At 42.8% G+C, this 22260-nt stretch overlaps 2 protein-coding genes across 5 annotated transcripts; one reads left to right on the top strand and one right to left on the bottom strand.

Annotated features, from left to right (window-relative positions):
- Positions 1-1804: 1804 nt before the first annotated feature.
- On the top strand, positions 1805-5176 carry pou1f1 (POU class 1 homeobox 1). 3 transcript variants are annotated; one of them, XM_039014074.1, is made up of 7 exons: positions 1805-2047; positions 3204-3365; positions 3467-3565; positions 3680-3922; positions 4027-4191; positions 4293-4353; positions 4510-5176. In XM_039014074.1, the coding sequence occupies exons 1-7, from the start codon at positions 1909-1911 to the stop codon at positions 4715-4717; spliced, it is 1077 nt and encodes a 358-aa protein (XP_038870002.1). In that variant the 5' UTR covers positions 1805-1908; the 3' UTR covers positions 4718-5176. The 3 variants fall into 3 exon arrangements, with proteins under 3 accessions (XP_038870002.1, XP_038870004.1, XP_038870003.1); XM_039014076.1 differs by lacking the exon at positions 3467-3565 and having other exon boundaries at positions 1909-2039; positions 3286-3365; positions 4510-4717; XM_039014075.1 differs by lacking the exon at positions 3467-3565 and having other exon boundaries at positions 1909-2047; positions 4510-4717.
- A 1013-nt stretch (positions 5177-6189) lies between these two features.
- LOC120064264 (charged multivesicular body protein 2b-like) lies at positions 6190-21963 on the bottom strand. Of its 2 annotated transcripts, XM_039014702.1 has the most exons (6): positions 21795-21963; positions 18472-18563; positions 11906-12100; positions 10663-10765; positions 10318-10424; positions 6190-7574 (listed from the first exon to the last, which is right to left on the bottom strand). In XM_039014702.1, exons 1-6 carry the CDS (start codon positions 21826-21828, stop codon positions 7461-7463), a joined length of 645 nt encoding a protein of 214 aa, XP_038870630.1. In that variant the 5' UTR covers positions 21829-21963; the 3' UTR covers positions 6190-7460. The 2 variants fall into 2 exon arrangements, with proteins under 2 accessions (XP_038870630.1, XP_038870631.1); XM_039014703.1 differs by lacking the exon at positions 18472-18563.
- Between the last annotated feature and the right edge of the window lie 297 nt (positions 21964-22260).

The following is a 22260-nucleotide window of genomic DNA, read 5'->3' as shown; positions in this document are numbered from 1 at the left end:
CTCTCTACCCTGCTTCTCCTCTCTCCTGTGTACCAGTATTCTCTCTCTCTGCTCCAAGAATCCAGCTCGTTCCGTCCAGACATGAATCTTTACAGTAGGGGATATTACAGAGACTATTCACTTTGGTTAAAGGGCCTGCTACTCTGGAAATGGTTAGACAGCTAAGCACCTTGCTGAGGACAGACACACACATTTGAACCGCAACTAAGCACCTTGCCAAAGGCATAGGGATAAACCATGATTTATCAATTCTGACGGTTTAAAATGGCATTGTAGTGTGTTCACTGCTTGTTTTCTAAGCTTTACAAATCAATTTGATCTAGTAGGGTACATCAGTATGGCTTTTTACTCCTTGTGGTGTTGTGAGGCAGGTTGGAGCGTGCCCACATGATGCTTTGACTTCTGGCTAGTTGGTGACATCAGCTCACCTGCTGCCCACCTACAACTACAGCTTATTGTCTCTTAAACAACAGTGTGACTTCACTGGTTTAACTCTCACTATAATCACCACAAAAACAACAGCTGGACTGAAGTCTTTCTCCAGCAGAGTGACTCAGGGCCAGAGAGAAACTCACGCCAGCACGCGTCTCCAGATGAACTACTAATCAGAGATGATTTCTGTTGTCTTTCATGCGAACACAGTTAACACACATAGAGCCCACACAATACACACCCAATACCAAACTATTTGATACAATACTAACACAATACACACCCAATACCAACCTATTTGATACAATACTAACACAATACACACCCAATACCAACCTATTTGATACAATACTAACACAATACACACCAAATACCAACCTGCTTGATACAATACTAACACAATACACACTCAATACCAACACAATACACACTCAATACCAACCAATTTGTTCAATATTTACACAATACCAACCTAATTGATACAATACTAACACAATATAGACACAATGCCAAAACAATGCCAGGCACATCCTCTCCAATTCCCCTCCTAATCCTGCCAGACAGATGGTTAGAGTACAAACACACACACAAACACTTACAAACACACACTCTGCTTCTTTCACTACAAACCAGGTCAATCACATAAAAAAAGCTTAAATTAATTAAAATGTATTGCTAGAAGTTTTCTTAGTCTAGTATTCAGTTCTGCAGGGAGGGACATTGCTAGAAAGCTCATAAAGAAAGTATAAATGAAGTTTAAACCTATAGATGTGAATGTTCGATACTATTGATGTATGTAGTGTGCCTTCTTTTTCCAGCAGCACTCATGACTATTCTGTCTTTACACATGTTACCCTAGCACAGTTTCTTCTCATAAACATAGAGTTTGAAATTGAAAGATGGGAATATCTGTTCCCTATAGAGTCTGGTGCTCAGAATATCCATCCATATCATAAAAATAGCATGGAAATAGAGACAGACACCCAGAGAGAGAGAAAAAAATGGATTGAGAGAGGGGGGGGGACCCAAAGAGACCCACCTAGAGAGAAGATTAAGTTACCCAATTCTCTCTGCTACTAATCCAGGCTTTTCCCGGCACTGGCTAGAGGGCTGGAGGCAGAGGGTCAGATACAACCACAGCTATGGGGGGTTGGGTGGGGGTATTAACATGGATGAGGTGGCGGTGGTGGGGGGGCAGAGAAGGGTGGGGTATAAATACCTGCAGTAGACAGGCGGGCGTCACTCAGGTGGGCTCACAGGGAGGCCAGGGAGGAACACAGAGTAGATACTGGCCAGGTGACAGACACATGGGAAGCAGAAGGAGAGGAGACCAGCCAAGCACAGCAGCTTTTACCTGTCCAGGGAAGAAACGACAAGAAGTCAGCACCTGTGTGTCTACCTGAGAACAGCTAAGTGCAGAGAAGGTCAATCTTCCTGATCCTGTCCAGGTGAGAAGGAGGTCGTGAGATCATTGTGATGTCGTGCCAGGCGTTCAGCGCGGACTCCTTCACCACCCTAGCAGGAGACTCCCTGCCCCTCCTCATGCACCACGCCTCCGCTGCCGACTGCCTGCCCTCCTCCGCCTCCACACACACACACAACATGGTGTCTGCAGGTAACGTCTCACCCCAACCCCTAACCTCTGATCCCTGACCTCTGATAACACATTCTTTCTATCCCTCTGAACCATTTCCAGTCTTCTAACAGTTGTGCTGGGCCCTGCTCTCTGTGGTGTAACTGCATTGAAGGCTGTCTTTTTGCTGTGTGTGTGTGGGTGGATATTAGCAGAGCTGTTATAGCTGAACCCTGAAGATCTCTCTTAGATGTTTGTAGATAGAACATCTTCAGCTCTTGGCCTTGGAGAGATTCCACAGAGATGGATAGAGTTGTGTGTGTGTGTGTGTGTGTGTGTGTGTGTGTGTGTGTGTGTGTGTGTGTGTGTGTGTGTGTGTAGAGCGTAGGTGGGGTGTTTGTGTGACCCCCACTGCTATCCAGGCTGCAGACTGGATTTATTAACTAACACCCCCACACTGGCACGCGATTGCACACACACGCACAGGTAGCAGGTAGCCTAGCGTTTAGAGCGTTGGGCCAGTAACCGACAGGTTTCTAGTTTGAATCCCTGAGCCGACAAGGTGAAAAATTGGTCGATGTGCCCTTGAGCAAGGCACTTAACCCGAACTGCTCCAGGGTCGCATTGGCAGACACTGGCCGTGACTTGACTCTCCGAAGGGGGTCTCAGGGAGAGTTGGGAAATGGAAAAAACACATGAAATAGCACCCACCAAATTATTATTACACGCACACAAACACACATCTTACTTTACAGCTGAAGAGGAAGATTTTGGACTGCATCTGAACATTGTCTGCACAGTTTCTTATAAGATTCACAGTTTCTCCCTGCTGTGTCTGTCTGTAGAGAATTATTACTGTAGTATGGAGGACAGTAGGAGTGTTATTAGCCTGTCCAGTTTGAGAGCTAAATTAACAGTCCACATTCACCATGAGAAATGACTTCACCAGAAGACCACACCTGCTAACTGAGATCCAATGTTCTGTCCATTGTCATTGGAAAGGAACCCACACTATTGCTAATTCAACACTACAGCTTCTACAACAAAGAATGTAAATCAACCACCATTCTATTGCTATCACTCAATACAGTTTCTTCCACAAGCAGGTGCACCCATTGACAATTACACAAGTACAGCAAAAAGCCATGTCTAAACTGATCTAAGGTCTCTCTCCCTCGTTCCCTCAACCTCTCTCCAGTCCCGTCAGGTCTGTCTCTCCTCCAGTCCTCCAAGCGTTCCCACATGCACCTCTCCACCTCCACCCTTGGCAACGCTCTCAGCAACGGTCCCCCCGGCCTGCACTACCCCGTCACACCCTGTCACTATAGCAACCAACAGACCACTTACGGCATGATGGCAGGTCAGTGATGATGGTGGTGATGATGATGATGATGGTGGTGGTGGTGGGGATGATGATGATGGTGATGGGGATGCTGCTGATGATAAAGGTTTCCTCCCTAGCTCAGGAGATGCTGTCTGCCAGTATATCTCAGACCAGAATCCTCCAGACCTGCAGCGTCCCGCACCCCAACATGGTCAACGGAGCAAACACACTGCAAGGTACACACACACACACACACACACACACACACACACACAACACCCTTTACACAGCTACACTTCCCTCTAGTGGCTGTAGCTGGTATCACAGTTGATGTTTCTCCATCTATTTAGGTTCATTGGCCCCTTGTCTGTATAAGTTTCCAGAGCATGGTCTGGGTGGGGGGTCGTGCTCTCTGAGCCACAGTTTCCCCCCACTGCCCCCTGCCGTGCTGTCTGAGGAGCCGCCCCTGGGGGGCACTAAGGACCTCCGCCTTAGGAGCCGGCCACCAGATGACCCCCCCGACATGGACTCACCTCAGATACGAGAGCTGGAGAAGTTTGCCAACGACTTCAAACTCCGCAGGATCAAACTGGGTGAGTTAGATAGCTACTGTCTTTCTGTCCTGAACTGTTTAAAACAGTTACACACGCACACCCACAATGTAATGGCTGACTGTGTGTGTGTGTCTGTTTCAAAGGGTACACCCAAACTAACGTTGGAGAGGCTCTGGCTGCGGTGCATGGCTCAGAGTTCAGCCAGACAACCATCTGTCGCTTTGAGAACCTGCAGCTGAGCTTCAAGAACGCCTGCACGCTAAAGGCCATCCTGGCCAAGTGGCTGGACGAAGCAGAGCAGGCCGGGGGTGAGTGGAAAACCATGATCTTACCCTGGGAGAGAGGGACAGCCATGACCTTAAAGTAATGAATGACTAAGGATGTGACCTTAATGTTGTTCTTTCCACAGCTCTGTTTAATGAGAAAATGGGCATGAATGAGCGTAAGAGGAAACGAAGAACCACTATCAGGTAACTACCCTCGCAATTTTCTCTTCTGCATCAGATACCTACAACATATTTTTCCATCAGGTAACTAACTACACATTACAATTACAGAGATGCTTGAAAGCTGTTTGATCAAACACCACCTCCCTCTTTAAACACTGCATCCCTCTCCTCCTGTAGTCTGGGGGCTAAGGAGGCATTGGAGCGTAGTTTCGGGGAGAAGATCAAGCCCTCATCTCAGGAGATCGTCCGTATGGCCGAGGGGCTACACCTGGAGAAGGAGGTGGTCCGGGTCTGGTTCTGTAACCGTCGGCAACGAGAGAAACGGGTCAAGACCAGCCTTCACCACAGCTCCTACCTGACCAAGGACAGTCCTACCTATAGATAATCCTAACCCCTATCTGTCCCCCAATGCCAAAAAACCTTGAGTTCGGGTGTGACCTCATTCTTTATTGGACCAAAAGCATATTGTTCTTCAAGTGCCTGCAGCCTACTACTATTTCTCCCAGAAGTGCCTAAACCAACGTATAACAATTTATGATTCCATGTCTGGTCGTTGTAAAAACAAATGATACTAATACATTCCCATGTGTCTTTATTATGATTTATTTATCTGAAATGTAATATATAAAACTGAATCATTATGAATGTGAACATCTAATTTATTGACAGATGTGTTTTCAAGTCAGAGACATCTTCAACCCAGAGAGAGAGAGAACGATATAGAGACATTCTCAGACATTTTGATATGTAAGAAATCAAAACGCAATGTCCCAGTTGCACATGTCATTTTTCATACTTACTGATTTCTTGATGCATTTCCCATGAATAAATACATACAAACCAACAGTGTGGTGAGGACAGGAGATGATTTAAGTGATGAATATACAAGCACCTGTGTCCCTGTATATATGATTTATGATATGAAATATGATTTAATTAAACATTTATCAGAGATGCAATTAATTAATTCATGGATTGTGCACTGACATGCATTTAATGTAATGATTTGTTGATTAATTTATTAAGCAGTTGGTATTTCCGAGCCCAATAAAAGGGAGCTGAGCACCCTGCACTGTATGACAGTGACATTTGACATATTCCCTGATTTATTGACGTGTTTCTGTGAATACAAACATCCAGCCCACTAGTAAACATGTGCATACTGTGCTAAACTCACCCGGTCATTATAACTGTAGAGTTGCTCCTGTCTTACAGCTGTCTGGTGGAGGAACCTCTGAATTCATCTCCATAGCCCCTTCCCCCAGGAACCATTCACTCTCCCATGTCTTCATTGGGATGTACTGGGAGAGCAGAACTGTAAGAATCTAGACAGAGTCATCTCAATAGGACAGGCATGAAACAAGGATCAAACTAGAAGGGAGCATGCTCTGTGGCCTGAGAAAAGGAGCCTACATAATGAGCTCTATGCGCTAATTCACAGCCTGTGGTATATGGCTGCGCTCTCCAGCGGGACAAAGCGCTGCGTGAGTGTGTCAGGGCTGGGGTCAATTCAAATTGAAGGCAGTCAATTCCAGAAGTAACCATTCCAAATTTGAAAAAACTACATCTATTTTCAATGACTTCTCAATAAACTGAGGAGTAGAAGCTATTTATAAAATAAAAAAAACATTTTTGAATTTAAATTAAAATCACTTCCTGAATTGACTCCCTTCAATTCAAATTGTGTCATTACAGCTCTGGGCCTCCATGCTTCTAATGTGGACTATCCTCTTCAATGACTGAATAAAAACACCATTGATGTGAAGGAGGTGTGGTTGGCATAGGTCATTGTTTGAGCAGCAGCTAGTAAAACAACACATTTCACTGCACCTATTCAGTGTGTGACAAATAAAACCATTTTTTTGTACGATGCTATTTTATTCATTATAAAAGTCATCACGTCTAAACAGTACAACTGTACAGATACAGAGGATACATACAGTAGTTTACATACATGGTGGATAAAAAGTGTGACAACAACCTTCATTTATTCACCTTTCCTCACTGGAGAATTGCACCACAAAATGAAGTTGAAAAGAAACTGATGTAACAATAGTAAGCCAGTCAATGTTTTCCAGTAACAATCATTAAGACAATTATTTTAGTATACAGTGATATACTAGTCGACATTAGAAAACCAGAAGAGAACCATGAGAGGGAACATTCTAGAATGCATGAAATGTTTTTTAGTTGATAATGCACAATGTCATTGTCTCCTAACCTGCTCTTACAGCATGGTCGAGTGAAACAGAGCACGCGTCAGGAAGACAATGATCAGTGTCTTCTTCATAAACCCATTGTACACTCTAGAATGTGTGTGTGTGGTGTTAAAAAAACAGCTCTAACAACAGATACGATAACTGCACAGCAGCCGAGATAAAAGGAGAGATGAGGACAGACAGACTGCTGGTTCAATCCCACATCAGAAAGACAGGACACACAGAGATCAACTAAGACAATATCTTCAAATTAGAGTACAACTCAATAGTACAAAACAAGCAATTCAAAATTAACCATTCTTTGATATATCAAGTTAATGATTATTAGTTTGAATTAGCATTAATTATTCTTTCACACATTGTTTTAAACTGAATCTATTTACGTATCTGACATCCAGTTTGATCCTGCTAATTCCATAGATTCTCATGCAAAATGTTTATTAGTGAAAAAGTCAAGCCCTTACCCTACTCGTAGGGGTTAATGTCAGTAGTTCCTAGAGTTAATGTCAGTGGAACTAGACAGACACATTGTCAGTAGTTTGACACCAGCAGCGTCTATAGTACTGTACCTAAAGATGTGAGAGCACAGAGAACAGTCATTACCTCACTCTGTTTCTTTGACTTCATCATCCTCCCACAGGATTTGTACTCCCAGGACTAATGGAGAAGCCATGCACAAAATATAATGTGAACATAGAGGTCACTTGTCCAGAGTCAACACTCTGTATGTACATAAAGAAGCCAACCCCTTCAGCAGGCTGCCAGCTGCAGCAGAATGTAGTGTGGGTCACAATATTCTATTATTCCTTCATTTAGTCATTAAATATTCATAACCACCCACAATCTCCCAGTGTCAGACACATGGACCACCAGCCCGCTAGTACACAGGCCTAGACCATGGTGTGTGTGTTAGTCCACTCCCAGGGCTCGAAGTTGTCGCTCTATCTCGTCGTCAGAGATCTGCGTTTTCCGTTTAGGAGAAGCAGTAGGGAGACTCTTCCCTGCTGCTGGGGCTCTCACCATCTGAAACACACACACATTACAACCGGTTAACACTGGCACTGGGTTTACAACACACATCCCAACAGGTTAACACTGGCACTGGGTTTACAACACACATCCCAACAGGTTAACACTGGCCTTACAACACACAGTAGCCCTTCTGTATAGAAAGCGGTGGTGTAGTAACACATGCTGTCCCCCAGGGGGAGTTGGTTCACTGCCAGATGGACAGTTACTGTAACTGCCTCATTTATCACCACACACAGGACACCTACAGGCACAGTCTACAGCACGTGTCAAACTCATTCCACCGGGGCCGAGTGTGTGCAGGTTTACGCTCCACCCTTGTACTGATGGATGAATTAAGGTAACTAATTAGTAAGGAACTCCCCTCACCTGTTTGTCTAGTTCTTAATTGAATGAAAAAAAAACAAAAAAAACAGACACTCAGCCCTCAGTGGAATGAGTCCTGGTCTACAGGCTGTCATCTCATAAAGACAGGCAAACTACAGGCACAGACTACAGGCTGTCATCTCATAAAGACAGACAGGCTACAGGCACAGACTACAGGCTGTCATCTCATAAAGACAGGCAGGCTACAGGCACAGACTACAGGCTGTCATCTCATAAAGACAGGCAGGCTACAGGCACAGAGTACAGGCTGTCATCTCATAAAGACAGGCAGGCTACAGGCACAGAGTACAGGCTGTCATCTCATAAAGACAAGCAGGCTACAGGCACAGAGTACAGGCTGTCATCTCATAAAGACAAGCAGGCTACAGGCACAGAGTACAGGCTGTCATCTCATAAAGACAAGCAGGCTACAGGCACAGAGTACAGGCTGTCATCTCATAAAGACAAGCAGGCTACAGGCACAGAGTACAGGCTGTCATCTCATAAAGACAAGCAGGCTACAGGCACAGAGTACAGGCTGTCATCTCATAAAGACAAGCAGGCTACAGGCACAGAGTACAGGCTGTCATCTCATAAAGACAAGCAGGCTACAGGCACAGAGTACAGGCTGTCATCTCATAAAGACAAGCAGGCTACAGGCACAGAGTACAGGCTGTCATCTCATAAAGACAAGCAGGCTACAGGCACAGAGTACAGGCTGTCATCTCATAAAGACAAGCAGGCTACAGGCACAGAGTACAGGCTGTCATCTCATAAAGACAAGCAGGCTACAGGCACAGAGTACAGGCTGTCATCTCATAAAGACAAGCAGGCTACAGGCACAGAGTACAGGCTGTCATCTCATAAAGACAAGCAGGCTACAGGCACAGAGTACAGGCTGTCATCTCATAAAGACAAGCAGGCTACAGGCAGACTACAGCAGTGGTATTGAAACTTTTTCAGCAGGGACCCTATTTTTTTTCCACCAGAATTTCCATTCACCCCCCCCAAGAATTTCTCACTAGCAGTCCAAATCTAATGACAACCTTAATCTACAAATTTAGATTTTTATATCAACAAATAACCTTTAATTCATTGCATTCATCTCTTATCAAAATTAATAGAAACCAATAAATACATTTACTCAATAAAATTGTTTTTCAAATCTTTCTCAAAACCGTTTGTATATTGTCCCACCCAATAATCTGTACACGCAACCCCACTGCAGTACCCCCACCTACAAGCAATCTTCCATAAAGACAGGCAGGCTACAGGCACAGTCTACAGCAGTTTCCCAACTCCAGTACCCCCACCTACAAGCAATCTTCCATAAAGACAGGCAGGCTACAGGCACAGTCTACAGCAGTTTCCCAACTGCAGTACCCCCACCTACAAGCAATCTTCCATAAAGACAGGCAGGCTACAGGCACAGTCTACAGCAGTTTCCCAACTCCAGTACCCCCACCTACAAGCAATCTTCCATAAAGACAGGCAGGCTACAGGCACAGTCTACAGCAGTTTCCCAACTCCAGTATCCCCACCTACAAGCAATCTTCCATAAAGACAGGCAGGCTACAGGCACAGTCTACAGCAGTTTCCCAACTCCAGTATCCCCACCTACAAGCAATCTTCCATAAAGACAGGCAGGCTACAGGCACAGTCTACAGCAGTTTCCCAACTCCAGTACCCCCACCTACAAGCAATCTTCCATAAAGACAGGCAGGCTACAGGCACAGTCTACAGCAGTTTCCCAACTCCAGTATCCCCAACTGTACACAATGTTGTTGTAGCTCCGGAAAAACACCTGATTCAACTTGTCAACTAATCATCAAGTCCTCAATGAGTTGAATCAGGTGAGTGTTTCCGGGACTACAAAAATGTTGGGTAGGGCTATGACGATACCAGTATCGCAATATTTTTTCCACGACAAAAATGAAAACACAAAGCAGTAAGAACGCATTGGTCCTTTAAAAACCTGCTGTATGTAAAATATTGTGTTCTATATATCTTGGAATATAAATACATGTGACTCTGGATGTTAACATGATGTTTCCAACATTAGGGCTGTTTTCTTAAAGAAGTTAAATCCACTTTGTGTTTTGTTTCCTTACCACGATACTAACGAGTATTGCAATACTGGCATCGTCCCAGCCCTACTGTTGGGTACTCGAGGACTGGAGTTGGTCTTCCTCCCATTAAGACAGGCAGGCTACGGGCTATCCTGCTCTCCTGCTACTGTCTTTGTCTGCTACACCTCAAAGCATCCAGACGGGAGAGGGCTTTGAGATGATACAAGACTCTCTCTTACCTTTCCAGAGGACTACTTGTGGGGAGAAGTGACTGGGGAACGGCATTGGGCAGTATGTCTTACCTTTCCAGAGATCTCGATGCCGATCTCATCCAGAACCTGGTTCACAATGTCCTGAGATTCTTCCTCGTCTCCTGATTCCACAAATATCTCATCTAACGTATCGTTGACTGGAGGGAGCAAGAGAGAAGAGTAGAGGGCAGACAGAGAGTGAGAGGCAGCGAGACAGAGGTCCTAGTCAGTTTACCGTTAAAAGTTGCGAGTTAACAGGTCATTGAACCACTAGGCAAACACACTGATCTGCATGATGTTTTTGGTTCGGACAGTTTTTTTTGTCCGTTACTAATGTGCATTTTTTATTTTTATGTTTAAATCCTAGGCAAGGGAGCCAATGACAGCAGGTCTTACTCATGTCCTCGGTCATGCCCATCTTCATGTTCTCCTTCTGGAAGTCCTGCATGGTCTGGAGGGTCTTCTGAGGATCCATCTTCTTGTTCACCACCTGCATCGTCTGGACAAACACAGAGACAGACAAGACTTACAGCACCAAAACAGTTATATTACACAGACACAATACACAACTCCCAGAGCATGTACGCGCATCATAAATACGCAGAGGGATTCTGCCTCTTCTTCCTGTGTGTTATCAGCCATGGCCTAGTTTCACGACGGAGCCTCAAACTGCCAAATGAGCTGCACACGCCACATGTAATTAGATTACATTTTTATATTGCTCAAAAACGTTTTTAGAGCGTGTCCCTGTTGTTAGTGGGTCTCTCTGCAGCCCCATAGTCTAGATGAAGCTAGAAGTGGGCTGTTTGGTGAAAGTTAACCGTTTTCCATCCACACTGAAGCCTTGGTAACACAAGCATGGTAACACAAGCATGGTAACACAAGCATGGTAACACAAGCATGGTAACACAAGCATGGTAACACAAGCATGGTAACACAAGCATGGTAACACAAGCATGAGCAGCGCTCCCTAAACACATTCCTTTTCCTGTTACAGATAGGTCTAATTCTGTGAGACCAGCCAATCAGACATCCTGGTCATGACTAATTAACTACCACACAGAGAAAACACTCCGATCAGAAACAATGCACTGATTAGAAACAGATTAATACATGAATAACTACATTAATAAATACTTTCCGACTGTAACTAGTTCACATTCTTAGCTCTAAACATTATGGGCTTATAGTCCTATAACCGGGCTAATTAGATATGCTACTTTATACATTACCAGAAGACTAAATGATAATAAACTAAGATGTGTAAGGATGTCATCTGATCTGTGTCTCTGAGCTGTGAAAAGGTATAGGATGGACGAGAGTGAAATGAGAATCTCTACACAATCAGACAAACATTACCATCCTGAGGGGATGACAGGATATATAGACAGACTAATTATCACACACTCAGAGATGAAGAGAGGAATCCTTTGAACTGTTTTAGAGAAGCTGTTTTAATGTTAACCGGGTTAGTCGGTCTGCTTTTGGGCCTCAATTACACAGACACACAGATGTATGTGTGTGGAGCAACAATACAATAAAACAGATTACTTTTAGAGGCCCAACATCCAAAATGTGATGGTCTGCGTGCCTGTCAGAATGTGTGTGTGAATGCACGCATGTGTGTGGTGCTCTTTACCTTAGCCGTAGTGGACATGGCTCCAGCCATCTTCATCTGAGAATTCATGACCTTGGTCTGTGTGGACATGGAGGTGACCTTTGAACTGACGGCGTAGGTCCTGTTCTTCTGCTTCCTCAGCTGGACCAGCTGCTTGGCCAAGATCTTACACGCCTCGCGGTTCCCAGACTTAGCCATCTTCTTTATCTCCATCTCCTACAGGGGGAGGGAAGGAACAGGAGGAGGATCAGCAAGGGGGAGCTTCTGACTGGCTTTGCATCCGGCTGTAAACGGGCAACTTCACTACACTCACACGTTACAAAAATATATAAACACATACAGTACCTGTCAATTTTGGACACACCTACTCATTCCTGGGTTTTTGTTTATTTTGACTATTTTCTACATTGTATAATAATAGTGAAGACATCAAAACTATGAAATAACATAAGGAATCATGTAGTAACCAAAAAAAGTGTTAAACAAATAAAAATATATTTTAGATTCTTCAAAGTAGCCACCCTTTGCCTTGACAGATTTGCACACTCTTGCATTCTCTCAACCAGCTTCATGAGGTAGTCACCTGGAATGCATTTCAATAAACAGGTGTGCCTTGTTAAAAGTCCAGGCTATGTAAGGGCTATTTGACCTAGGAGAGTGATGGAGTGCTGCATCAGTTGACCTGGCTACCACAATCACCCGACCTCAACCCAATTGAGATGGTTTGGGATGAGTTGGACCGCAGAGTGAAGGAAAAGCAGCCAAGTGCTCAGCATATGTGGGAACACCTTCAAGACTGTTGGAAAAGCATTCGATGTGAACCTGGTTGAGAGACTGCCAATAGCGTGCAAAGCTGTCATCAAGGCAAAGGATGGCTACTTTGAAGAATTTAAAATATATTTTGATTTGTTTAAACACTTTTTTGGTTACTACATGCGATCCTGAGTGGCCCAGCGGTCTAAGGCACTGCAGCTCAGTTCTAGACGAGTCACTCCAGACCCTGGTTCGATCCCAGGTTTATCAAGAATCGGCCGTAAATCGGGAGTCCCATAGAGCAGCGCACAATTGGCCCAGCAGCGTCCGGGTTAGGGGAGGGTTTGGCCGGAGTAGGCCATCATTTTAAATAAGAATGTGTTATTAACTGACTTACATAGTTATATTTAAAAAATGATTCCATGTGTTATTTCATAGCTTTGATGTCTTCACTATTATTCTACAATGTAGAAAATAGTCAAAATAAAAAACCCTTGAATGAGTAGGTGTGTCCTAACTGTTGGTACTGTACAGTCGTGGCCAAAAGTTTTGAGAATGACACAAATATTAATTTCCAAAGTTTGCTGCTTCAGTGTCTTTAGATATTTTTGTCAGATGTTACTATGGAACACTGAAGTATAGTTACAAGCATTTCATAAGTGTCAAAGGCTTTTGACAATACCATGAAGTTTACGCAAAGAGTCAATATTTGCAGTGTTGACCCTTCTTTTTCAAGACCTCTGCAATCCACCCTGGCATGCTGTCAATTAACTTCTGGGCCACATCCTGACTGATGGCAGCCCATTCTTGCATAATCAATGCTTGGAGTTTGTCAGAATTTGTGGGTTTTTGTTTGTCCACCCGCCTCTTGAGGATTGACCACAAGTTCTCAATGGGATTAAGGTCTGGGGAGTTTCCTGGCCATGGACCCAAAAAATGTATGTTTTGTTCACCGAGCCACTTAGTTATCACTTTTGCCTTATGGCAAGTTGCTCCATCATGCTGGAAAAGGCATTGTTCGTCACCAAACTGTTCCTGGGTGGTTGGGAGAAGTTGCTCTCGGAGGATGTGTTGGTACCATTCTTTATTCATGGCTGTGTTCTTAGGCAAAATTGTGAGTGAGCCCACTCCTTTGGCTGAGAAGCAACCCCACAAATGAATGGTCTCAGGATGCTTTACTGTTGGCATGACACAGGACTGATGGTAGCGCTCACCTTGTCTTCTCCAGACAAGCTTTTTTTTGGATGCCCCAAACAATCCTCAGCAGTCCAATCCCTGTACCTTTTGCAGAATATCAGTCTGTCCTGATGTTTTTCCTGGAGAGAAGTGGCTTCTTTGCCGCCATTCTTGACACCAGGCCATCCTCCAAAACGTCTTCACCTCACTGTGCGTGCAAATGCACTCACACCTGCCTGCTGCCATTCCTGAGCAAGCTCTGTACTGGTGGTGCCCTGATCCCGCAGCTGAATCAACTTTAGGAGACGGTTTCTTGGGCGCCCTGAAGCCTTCTTCACAACAATTGAACCGCTCTCCTTGAAGTTCTTGATGATCTGATAAATGGTTGATTTAGGTGCAATCTTACTGGCAGCAATATCCATGCCTGTGAAGCCCTTTTTGTGCAAAGCAATGATGACGGCACGTGTTTCCTTGCAAGTAACCATGGATGAAAGAGGAAGAACAATGATTCCAAGCACCACCCTCCTTTTGAAGCTTCCAGTCTGTTATTCGAACTCAATCAGCATGACAGAGTGATCTACAGCCTTGTCCTCATCAACACTCACACCTGTGTTAATGAGAGAATCACTGACATGACATGATGTCAGCTGGTCCTTTTGTGGAAGGGCTGAAATGCAGTGAAAATGTTTTTGGGGGGATTCAGTTCATTTGAATGGCAAAGAGGGACTTTGCAATTAATTGCAATTCATCTGATCACTCTTCATAACATTCTGGAGTATATGCAAATTGCCAACATACAAACTGAGGCAGCAGACTTTGTGAAAATTAATATTTGTGTCATTCGCAACTTTTGGCCACGACTGTATCAAATCAAACACCTGAGAGCTAGCAGCCCCTCTTAGCTTTGGTAAAACAGCCTATTGCCCTGAGGGAACACACACTGCAAGGCTGTAAAGCCATGGCCCCTGGGAAACAAACACAGCTGCAGCCCTGTGTGTCTCTTTATTCTGAAGAGCCAGTCCTCAAAAAAAGTATTTATTAATTAATTATGATTATTGCTGTTTTTTTTTACAGGAATAATAGTCCCATCCCTCTACCCCTTCCCTCTGTCAGAGTGTAGTGCGGGTTAAACTATGATTAGACCGATCAGTGCTATGTAGATTGGAGAAGAGCTGAGTGAAGGAGATGATTATTCAGCAGACCCAGTCTCCTCCTCAGGTAGCGCGCTCTGCTGAACAGCTGAGTAGGCATATTTCCATTACAGGACCATTACATTACCCCTCAGACACACAAACAGGTGCAGTCTCTGCCTGCAAAACATATTAATGATCAGAATAGACAGAACATCTTAATAATGAGGCTGCTATCTGCCATAAAGCAAAATGACATTTAAATATGTAACAGTGATCTAGGATGGGATGACGAGTGGTGCTGATGTGAGCTTATTACTGATATTATATTAGGAAATACCATGGTTGAACATGACCAATGGTACAACTACCTGGAACAAAAAACAAACAAAAAAAATCAGCGCCTCTGGTGGATTTGGTCTCGGAGTGAATGCACGAAAGAAAAAGCCTGCAAAGCATTTTACCCCCCCCAAAACAAATCTAAAAATAAAAAAATATTCCTATTCAAATCAGGTACAAAATATTCAATAGTGTAATTTTACCAATTGCACTATATGGAAGCAAGGTTTGGGGTCCAATCTGTAATTACGATTATAAGCATTGTGCAAAAAAACTCACATACAGAATTCTGATTGCCAAAGCCTGAGGGACATCCCATGACCATTAATTCCTTGAAGTATTTACATTGTATATAACTTACAAGTAATACAGTGTAAACATCATCCATGTATATTTTGTTGTTTATTTAATAGCCATTCTTTTTTATAATATTATTTTTATTTAATTAAATGTATCAACCAAAGATTACACTATACAACTGCAGTAGTGTTGTACCTGTAGACATGATCATATGTGACCCGTTTCAAGAAACTAGGCATATGTCACACGTCACGACTTCATAGGAGTGTCATTTGAACGGGTTTAAAAAAAAAATCAAAATGCGTTTTTTGGCAGAAATGACTTCTGGATCATGTGAACGTTCATGTACCTTAATAAAAAAAAACTTGTATGCCATCTGTAAACAAATAAATATGTTAAATTACAAGCCTAGTTGGTTTAGCCATGGAAAAAATACAGGAAACTTCCCGCTAGCCATGATTGGCTGAGATAATGGGTGGGCTGGACATGCCGGGAGATGAGTTCGGATTGGTCTGCCATGTAAAATGCTTGTGTCTATAACATGAGCTGCTCAGTATGTGTAGATAATCCTTTCTACTGTGGCGTATTTTGACAAAGTGTTGCATTGCTGCCCTGAGGTTAATAGCGCTATCGACAAAAATCAGTGGGAAAAAGTAGTGATGGAGTACTTTCTGGAGGACGATCGTGCGAAGCTGACTCTCTCAGACTCTGAAAATGAATCAGACGATGAGGAAATCCCTGATTTAGGTAAAAACATTTTATTTGAACCAGACATTGTAGTCTTCCCCCATCACTGTCATCAGAAGAAACGGCGCTCAACAGTATCGTCTCGGAAGAAGTTGAGCGAGTTTTGAAATCAGTGGAATGCCCGGTGGAAGCAGAGATATGATTACCAAATGCAGAGTCCAGAGAGTCCAAAAGAACACAGGAGGATGTTGTATAAAACACCTGTCTTCGGATTACATCTTCAAACTAAGGGCAACCATGGCATCTGTGACAGAGGGAGAAGTGTCCATCCATGTATACGGGTAAGAGTCTAGCTACATTTTCAGATATTATACGTTTCCAATTTTGTCAGAAAGCTGTTTTCATTGCAAGTTAAAGCGTACTGTTAGCTAGCTAACGTTAGCTGGCTGGCTCGCTCGCTAACATTACGTGTATCATCTGTGTTTCTAAACACAAGCCTACATTATGCCATTTCACTGTACCGTTTACACCTTATGCATCTTGTGCATGTGATAAATAAAGCTTACGTTTAATTTGATATAGTATGACAGACACGGTAATGTGAAGAACAACATAACCTGCACCAAAATCAGATTAGGATACAACCCAAGGACTAAATAAAGTGTATTTCGACTAATACTTTCTGCTACTACTGTCACCACTTTTAATCTTGAAATCTTTGTTTACTACACTACTATCGTATTCACTCTGTTCAGCACATGGCCTCACATGTGAATCCTTAAAGAGATGGGTGGGGCTAAGGCTTAAGAGGGTGTGAACGATGCTGAATAGTGTAGACAAAGAGGGGCTCTCAAGTAGGTGTACAAACATTTTTATGGGACATTTTCTCAAAAGTGAGGTTAGAGGAATGTCAACATTCAACGCAGAATTACTTTACCATTGTTCCTCAACTGCAGGTTATGATATTCAATTTTCTAGCTCCGAGTCTCTACTTTTATCCAATGTAAAAAACACAATTTCAATTTCTGCTACATTGGACAGAATCCAGGTGGTGGGTCACATACTGTATGTACTTTTATTAATACTGAAATGAACTGTGTTTCATTATCCTCATTGCACTATATTTACTGAAATGCTGTACCACTACACTGCTTTGGCAATATGTACAAATTGTATTTCATGCCAATAAAGCAAACTTCAGAGAGGGGAGAGAGAGAGGGGAGAGAGAGAGGGAGGATTCAGTAAAACTGATAGATGAATGATGCTATCACATAACAATGTACATAGAGACAGACTGATCTAATGTTCACTGGACCAGGGCAATAATTCAGCTAGACAGAGGAGACAAAACATGCTCTTTTTCATCTGAATAATGAACCAAGTTGTTCTATGGAATAAAGTGGCTATAAATTCAAATCATGGGCTATCCCTGGATCCATGCCAGTACACACACTTTGCTGAATAATATAGATATCTTGAAGAAAAACAAATGTTCTTCTCCAAAAGGGTGTTGTGTTTTTGGGACACATTCTGAAAGCCCAAGTAGCCTCTGTGTCAAGAGTCTAATACTAATGAGTCTCCCAGCATAGCAATTACAGCAGCCCTAGCAGAGGAAGTGCAAACAGACACTGGGACGGCTGTGTGTCACAAATACATTTATGCTAAATTGTAATATAGGACACTTCCTCTTCTTAGAGAATAGCTTTTTTTCAGACCAACAAAGATAAAAAACTAGATTAATTAGAAGAAATATTAATGAGTAATAAAAAGCTTGTCCCTGGGAAGGTAATTATGGCCTGTGTGATGTTTACTTAAAACAGAGAGACCACTCTTCCATACATCCTTATGGTATAGTGGGAAAAGGAGGGGAAACGTTATATTCTTTTGTTCACACAGCCCTATGGTGACTCATTGTGTGTGTGCACACACACACACGTGTTCTATCTCCTCTTTCCCCTGAAGCTATTCTACCTGTCCAAACCTATCTATTCAATCCCACCGGTTAGCCAAGCAGCTTGTAGGCCTAACAGACAGATCAGGAAAGGGATTGAGTGGAGGTAGGGGGTAGTAGGATGGAGCAGGATTCACCTTGAGTCATTTACACACATTTGATGCAATCAGCCGCAATCAGCAGAAAAGGTACTGAGAAACTAAAACCTGCTGCCGTCCTACAGCACTTCACAGGGGGAGAGGGGGTCTCACCATTTGTTTCTCTTGTTTCTCCAGAGCAGCTCTGTCTCTAGTGATCTGTCTCTGAGTACCACGAAGCTCCTTAGTCTGTTCTTTTATAATGTCTGAGAGAGAGAGAGAGAGAGAGCAATTAGGAAAACATTTACCCTACCAACATACAGTTATTGAATCAAACAGTTTTTTTGTTTTGCTTTATGACATAGATACAGCTCATTCATACAGTTATACTGGACATTGGGCTTTCTGTAAAGCTATAGAAGCAGAGTACCATTCTGTTCACACGGGTAGATAGACAGGGACAAAGCTCTGGACATTCCTCCTTCACAGGGCTGAGCCTGGACTCGAAACCATTCCTGCCTCACACACTACCCATTACCCTGACACGACGCGTGTAACACAGTCCGACACACGCAATGCTCCAAATACCAGACTCAACTGTACACAAGAAAACTGGGTTCTTTATCAAAATGTATAGGGGGACCAACAATAAAGAGAGCTCAGGATTGAACTCTTATTGAGATAATTCCTTAATACCATATTACTTAGACTTTTAGAAATATTGGCAGGGTAAACTATGTGATGAGTCTTGTTTCAAGGTTTTCCAATAAAAATAAACCAGGCTCCTGACTTTATATGTACAACAGCAATAATGTAGCAAAAATAATAATCATTTGAATCAATGTTTTAAGGCAGGATAAAACCCTTGAAGTGTAGCATCAATGGGAACAATATAGGCACAAGCGTGAGGTGAACTGAATAAGTGAAGGCATTCACGGAGAGATGGTCACACAGCAGCAGTTCCTAATATAAGGCTGTGGAGTATGAGTTTGGAGAGCAGTCCCAGAGAGAGACCAGGCATGTCTGTAGGCAAGGGTACACTGTTTCAGCCATTTCCTCCAAACCGCCTCACACATTCTCTCTCTTACACACACACACACACACCCTACTGTGAATGTGTCCCGGCCGTCCCAGCTTCCGTATTTGGGTAGAGGACACGATCCCCTACACTGCTATTAGCTTTAAGGTTACCGCAGACACATATAGTGAGCCAGGGCACTCCACCAGCTGATGCACTAAACCATTGCACTGGACTCCATCACTAGAGCGAGAGGATTCCCAGAGATTCTCTCTACAGTGGAATAGGTACCAGAAGCGCTACCAACAACCTCTAAATTGAGCCTGTTTCAATGCTGGATCAAAACGCTAAATATTCAACAGAAAACTATCTTTCTTTCGTCAAAATAAGGTTTTTCCACAAAACTATAAAAAGGTATAAAACAATTAAAAACAATAACAGGAAATTATTTGTTTAATGTTCAGGTAATTCCTGCAGTGGAAGTCCAAAACTGAAGCATACAGCAGTGAAAGTTGTGTTGTTGTAAAGCACTCAAACTTTTAGAAGAAAATGCATGAGGAAAGTGAAAAAAAAAATATATATATTTCTCCCCCCAAAAAATACTGCAGTAAAGTTTTCACAGATAAATGTTGCAGAATAACAGGCTCTCAAACTCTTTAAAAATGACCATAATGTAAAAATATAAAATTTTCAAAATGAACTGAAATAGTGACAATCCTTGCTATAGGTACCTATGGTGCCCTTATCACCCCAACAACTCCAGAGAAAGAGAGAGCTGGACCACTTGCGAGAGTGAAGCGTAGTATCTACGTGCAGGGTGACGTATCGACAACGTCTACAAGAGGGTGGGGTATTGTCTACAAAACTCCACCAGCTATTCTCTGCCCGCCATCGCACCCACACGCCCTACCATGGGATACCACCGCGTCTCGACACCGGGCAACCTTGGCACCCCACACCCAGAGAGAGAAAGAATGAGAGAAGGGGCAGAGACGCTGAGATATCCTATCAACTATCTGGCCTTGAGTAAACGTACAGTACAATCACAGTAAGTGACTATTGATTCTCCATCAATGAGACCATGGTCATGAAATAACTTGTTAATATTGAATTAGGTAAAAACTTGAAATTGATTATATAAAAACGTACAATATGTTTTTGTTTAATAAAGTTATTAGTGATTCAGATGTAATGTATTGATTATGTATTCTGAATAGTCTGAATTGTTCCGTTGCATTCTGACCCTGTAAGACCAAGACATTTTGACTGATAAGGCCCAACATTTCAATGGCTCAAGGAAATACACAATAAGATGGAGACATTTCTTCCTCTTCTCAACTTTTCTTTATCGAGGTTAGGCACATTGAGATAAAGTTGATTTTCAAGAGACACCTGAAAATCAACCTTTGAGGTTCTTCTTTTAACATATTGCTACATTTTCAAAGTATCAGCAGCAGCAAAAAGCTGCATGGCACGTACTGTGTTATCTTTACAGGCAGTTTGAACTCTCTCTCTCACACACACACTTCACTGTTGACTTTTGGTTTCCCCTTGCGTCATGTTTGACTACTATGAGACAGGAAAACTGAGAAGTGTTTTACAGTCAAACATAGCCTAATGGAAATCTTGACATGATCATTACTAGGGTTGGGAATTGCCAGGGACCGCACCATATGATATTATCACGATACTCTGGTGCCTAAATTATTAAGATTGAGAACAATTGGAGTGTTTGTGCAGGTACAGCCAACTAGCGCAAAAATAATATTGCGATATTGTCAAAACGATACATCAAAAATAATTTCCCGATGTGTAACTGTATTGATTTTTAGAGAGTAGCGGGAATGGATCGCGCAGACAGTGTGATAAACCTTACTTATATCCATCTGTCTTTAACTGAACAGAGTGAAGTAACACAGTCATTCTACACATCATGTGGTCTCTCTGGATCACATGATTCTCTCACATGTTTCTCTCGTGTGAACAAAGCTTTCTTACAGGCTAGAGGCTGTTAATCATGGAATTAATCTGTTGCAGCCAGTAGGTAAATTACAAAGTAACTATTAAACATACTAGGCAGCATCATCAAATCAATGTAACAATGTACTAATTTAGCCTAATACAACTACACTGTTCAAACGATGGTCAAATTGTGACCATTTTTTTTTTTTTAGCGTTTAGCAATTTAACAAGGACCTTTCACTGATAACGTTACACAGACAAGTGGAATAGTAACGTTATATTGTCTAATTTCAGACTGTGACACAATCTAACTTGAGGGGATTCCACGTTGACCAATGTCATTTTTGATTTTGTAACAAACATGCATCTTCACTTGTTAAACTGGTGTCAGGTGAACTTGTAAAACAGTTCAACTGGCTCGTTCAGTAGGCAAGTCTATGTTCGTTAGTGGCGGACTGGCTCTCACCAATTCAAACAACTTTGTTACAAGCCTACTAGCAGTGGAAAACAAACTTACCGTCGACTGTCTTCTTCTTGAATAGAGAAGCCATGGCGCACAAATTAAAACTAAAACCAAATACTAGGCCTAATTACAATGTATGTGCTTCCAGGCCGTGGGCAGCTAAACTGTAGCTCTATCAACAAGCTGAGATTTCCTGGTCGAACTGTTCCAGCCTTTCACATGACATCCCAGACTCACCGCCGACTCTCTGACGTCACCACGGGACTCTCCCAGTTCCTCTTGTCTCCCCTAGAGTGCGGTACTGTTCCGACGCAAATTGAGCTCTTTTACGGTTCGTATCAACCCGCACAGTGAACTGGGGTAGATTTTTTTTTTTAAATTATCAGTGATTATTTTATCAACTCTGCTCAGAAATTACAGAGTGAGTAGAAAACGAGGACAGTAACTTTGGGAAAAACGCCCTCTACGGAAAAGTTTGGTAAGATTTAGATATGTGCATACTGGCTATCCTTAGACAAAC

This window comes from Salvelinus namaycush, chromosome 19 (genome assembly GCF_016432855.1).
Source record: "Salvelinus namaycush isolate Seneca chromosome 19, SaNama_1.0, whole genome shotgun sequence".
NCBI lineage: Eukaryota > Metazoa > Chordata > Actinopteri > Salmoniformes > Salmonidae > Salvelinus > Salvelinus namaycush.
Note: the sequence above shows the minus strand (reverse complement) of the source record. Positions and strands in the feature narration are given on the sequence as shown.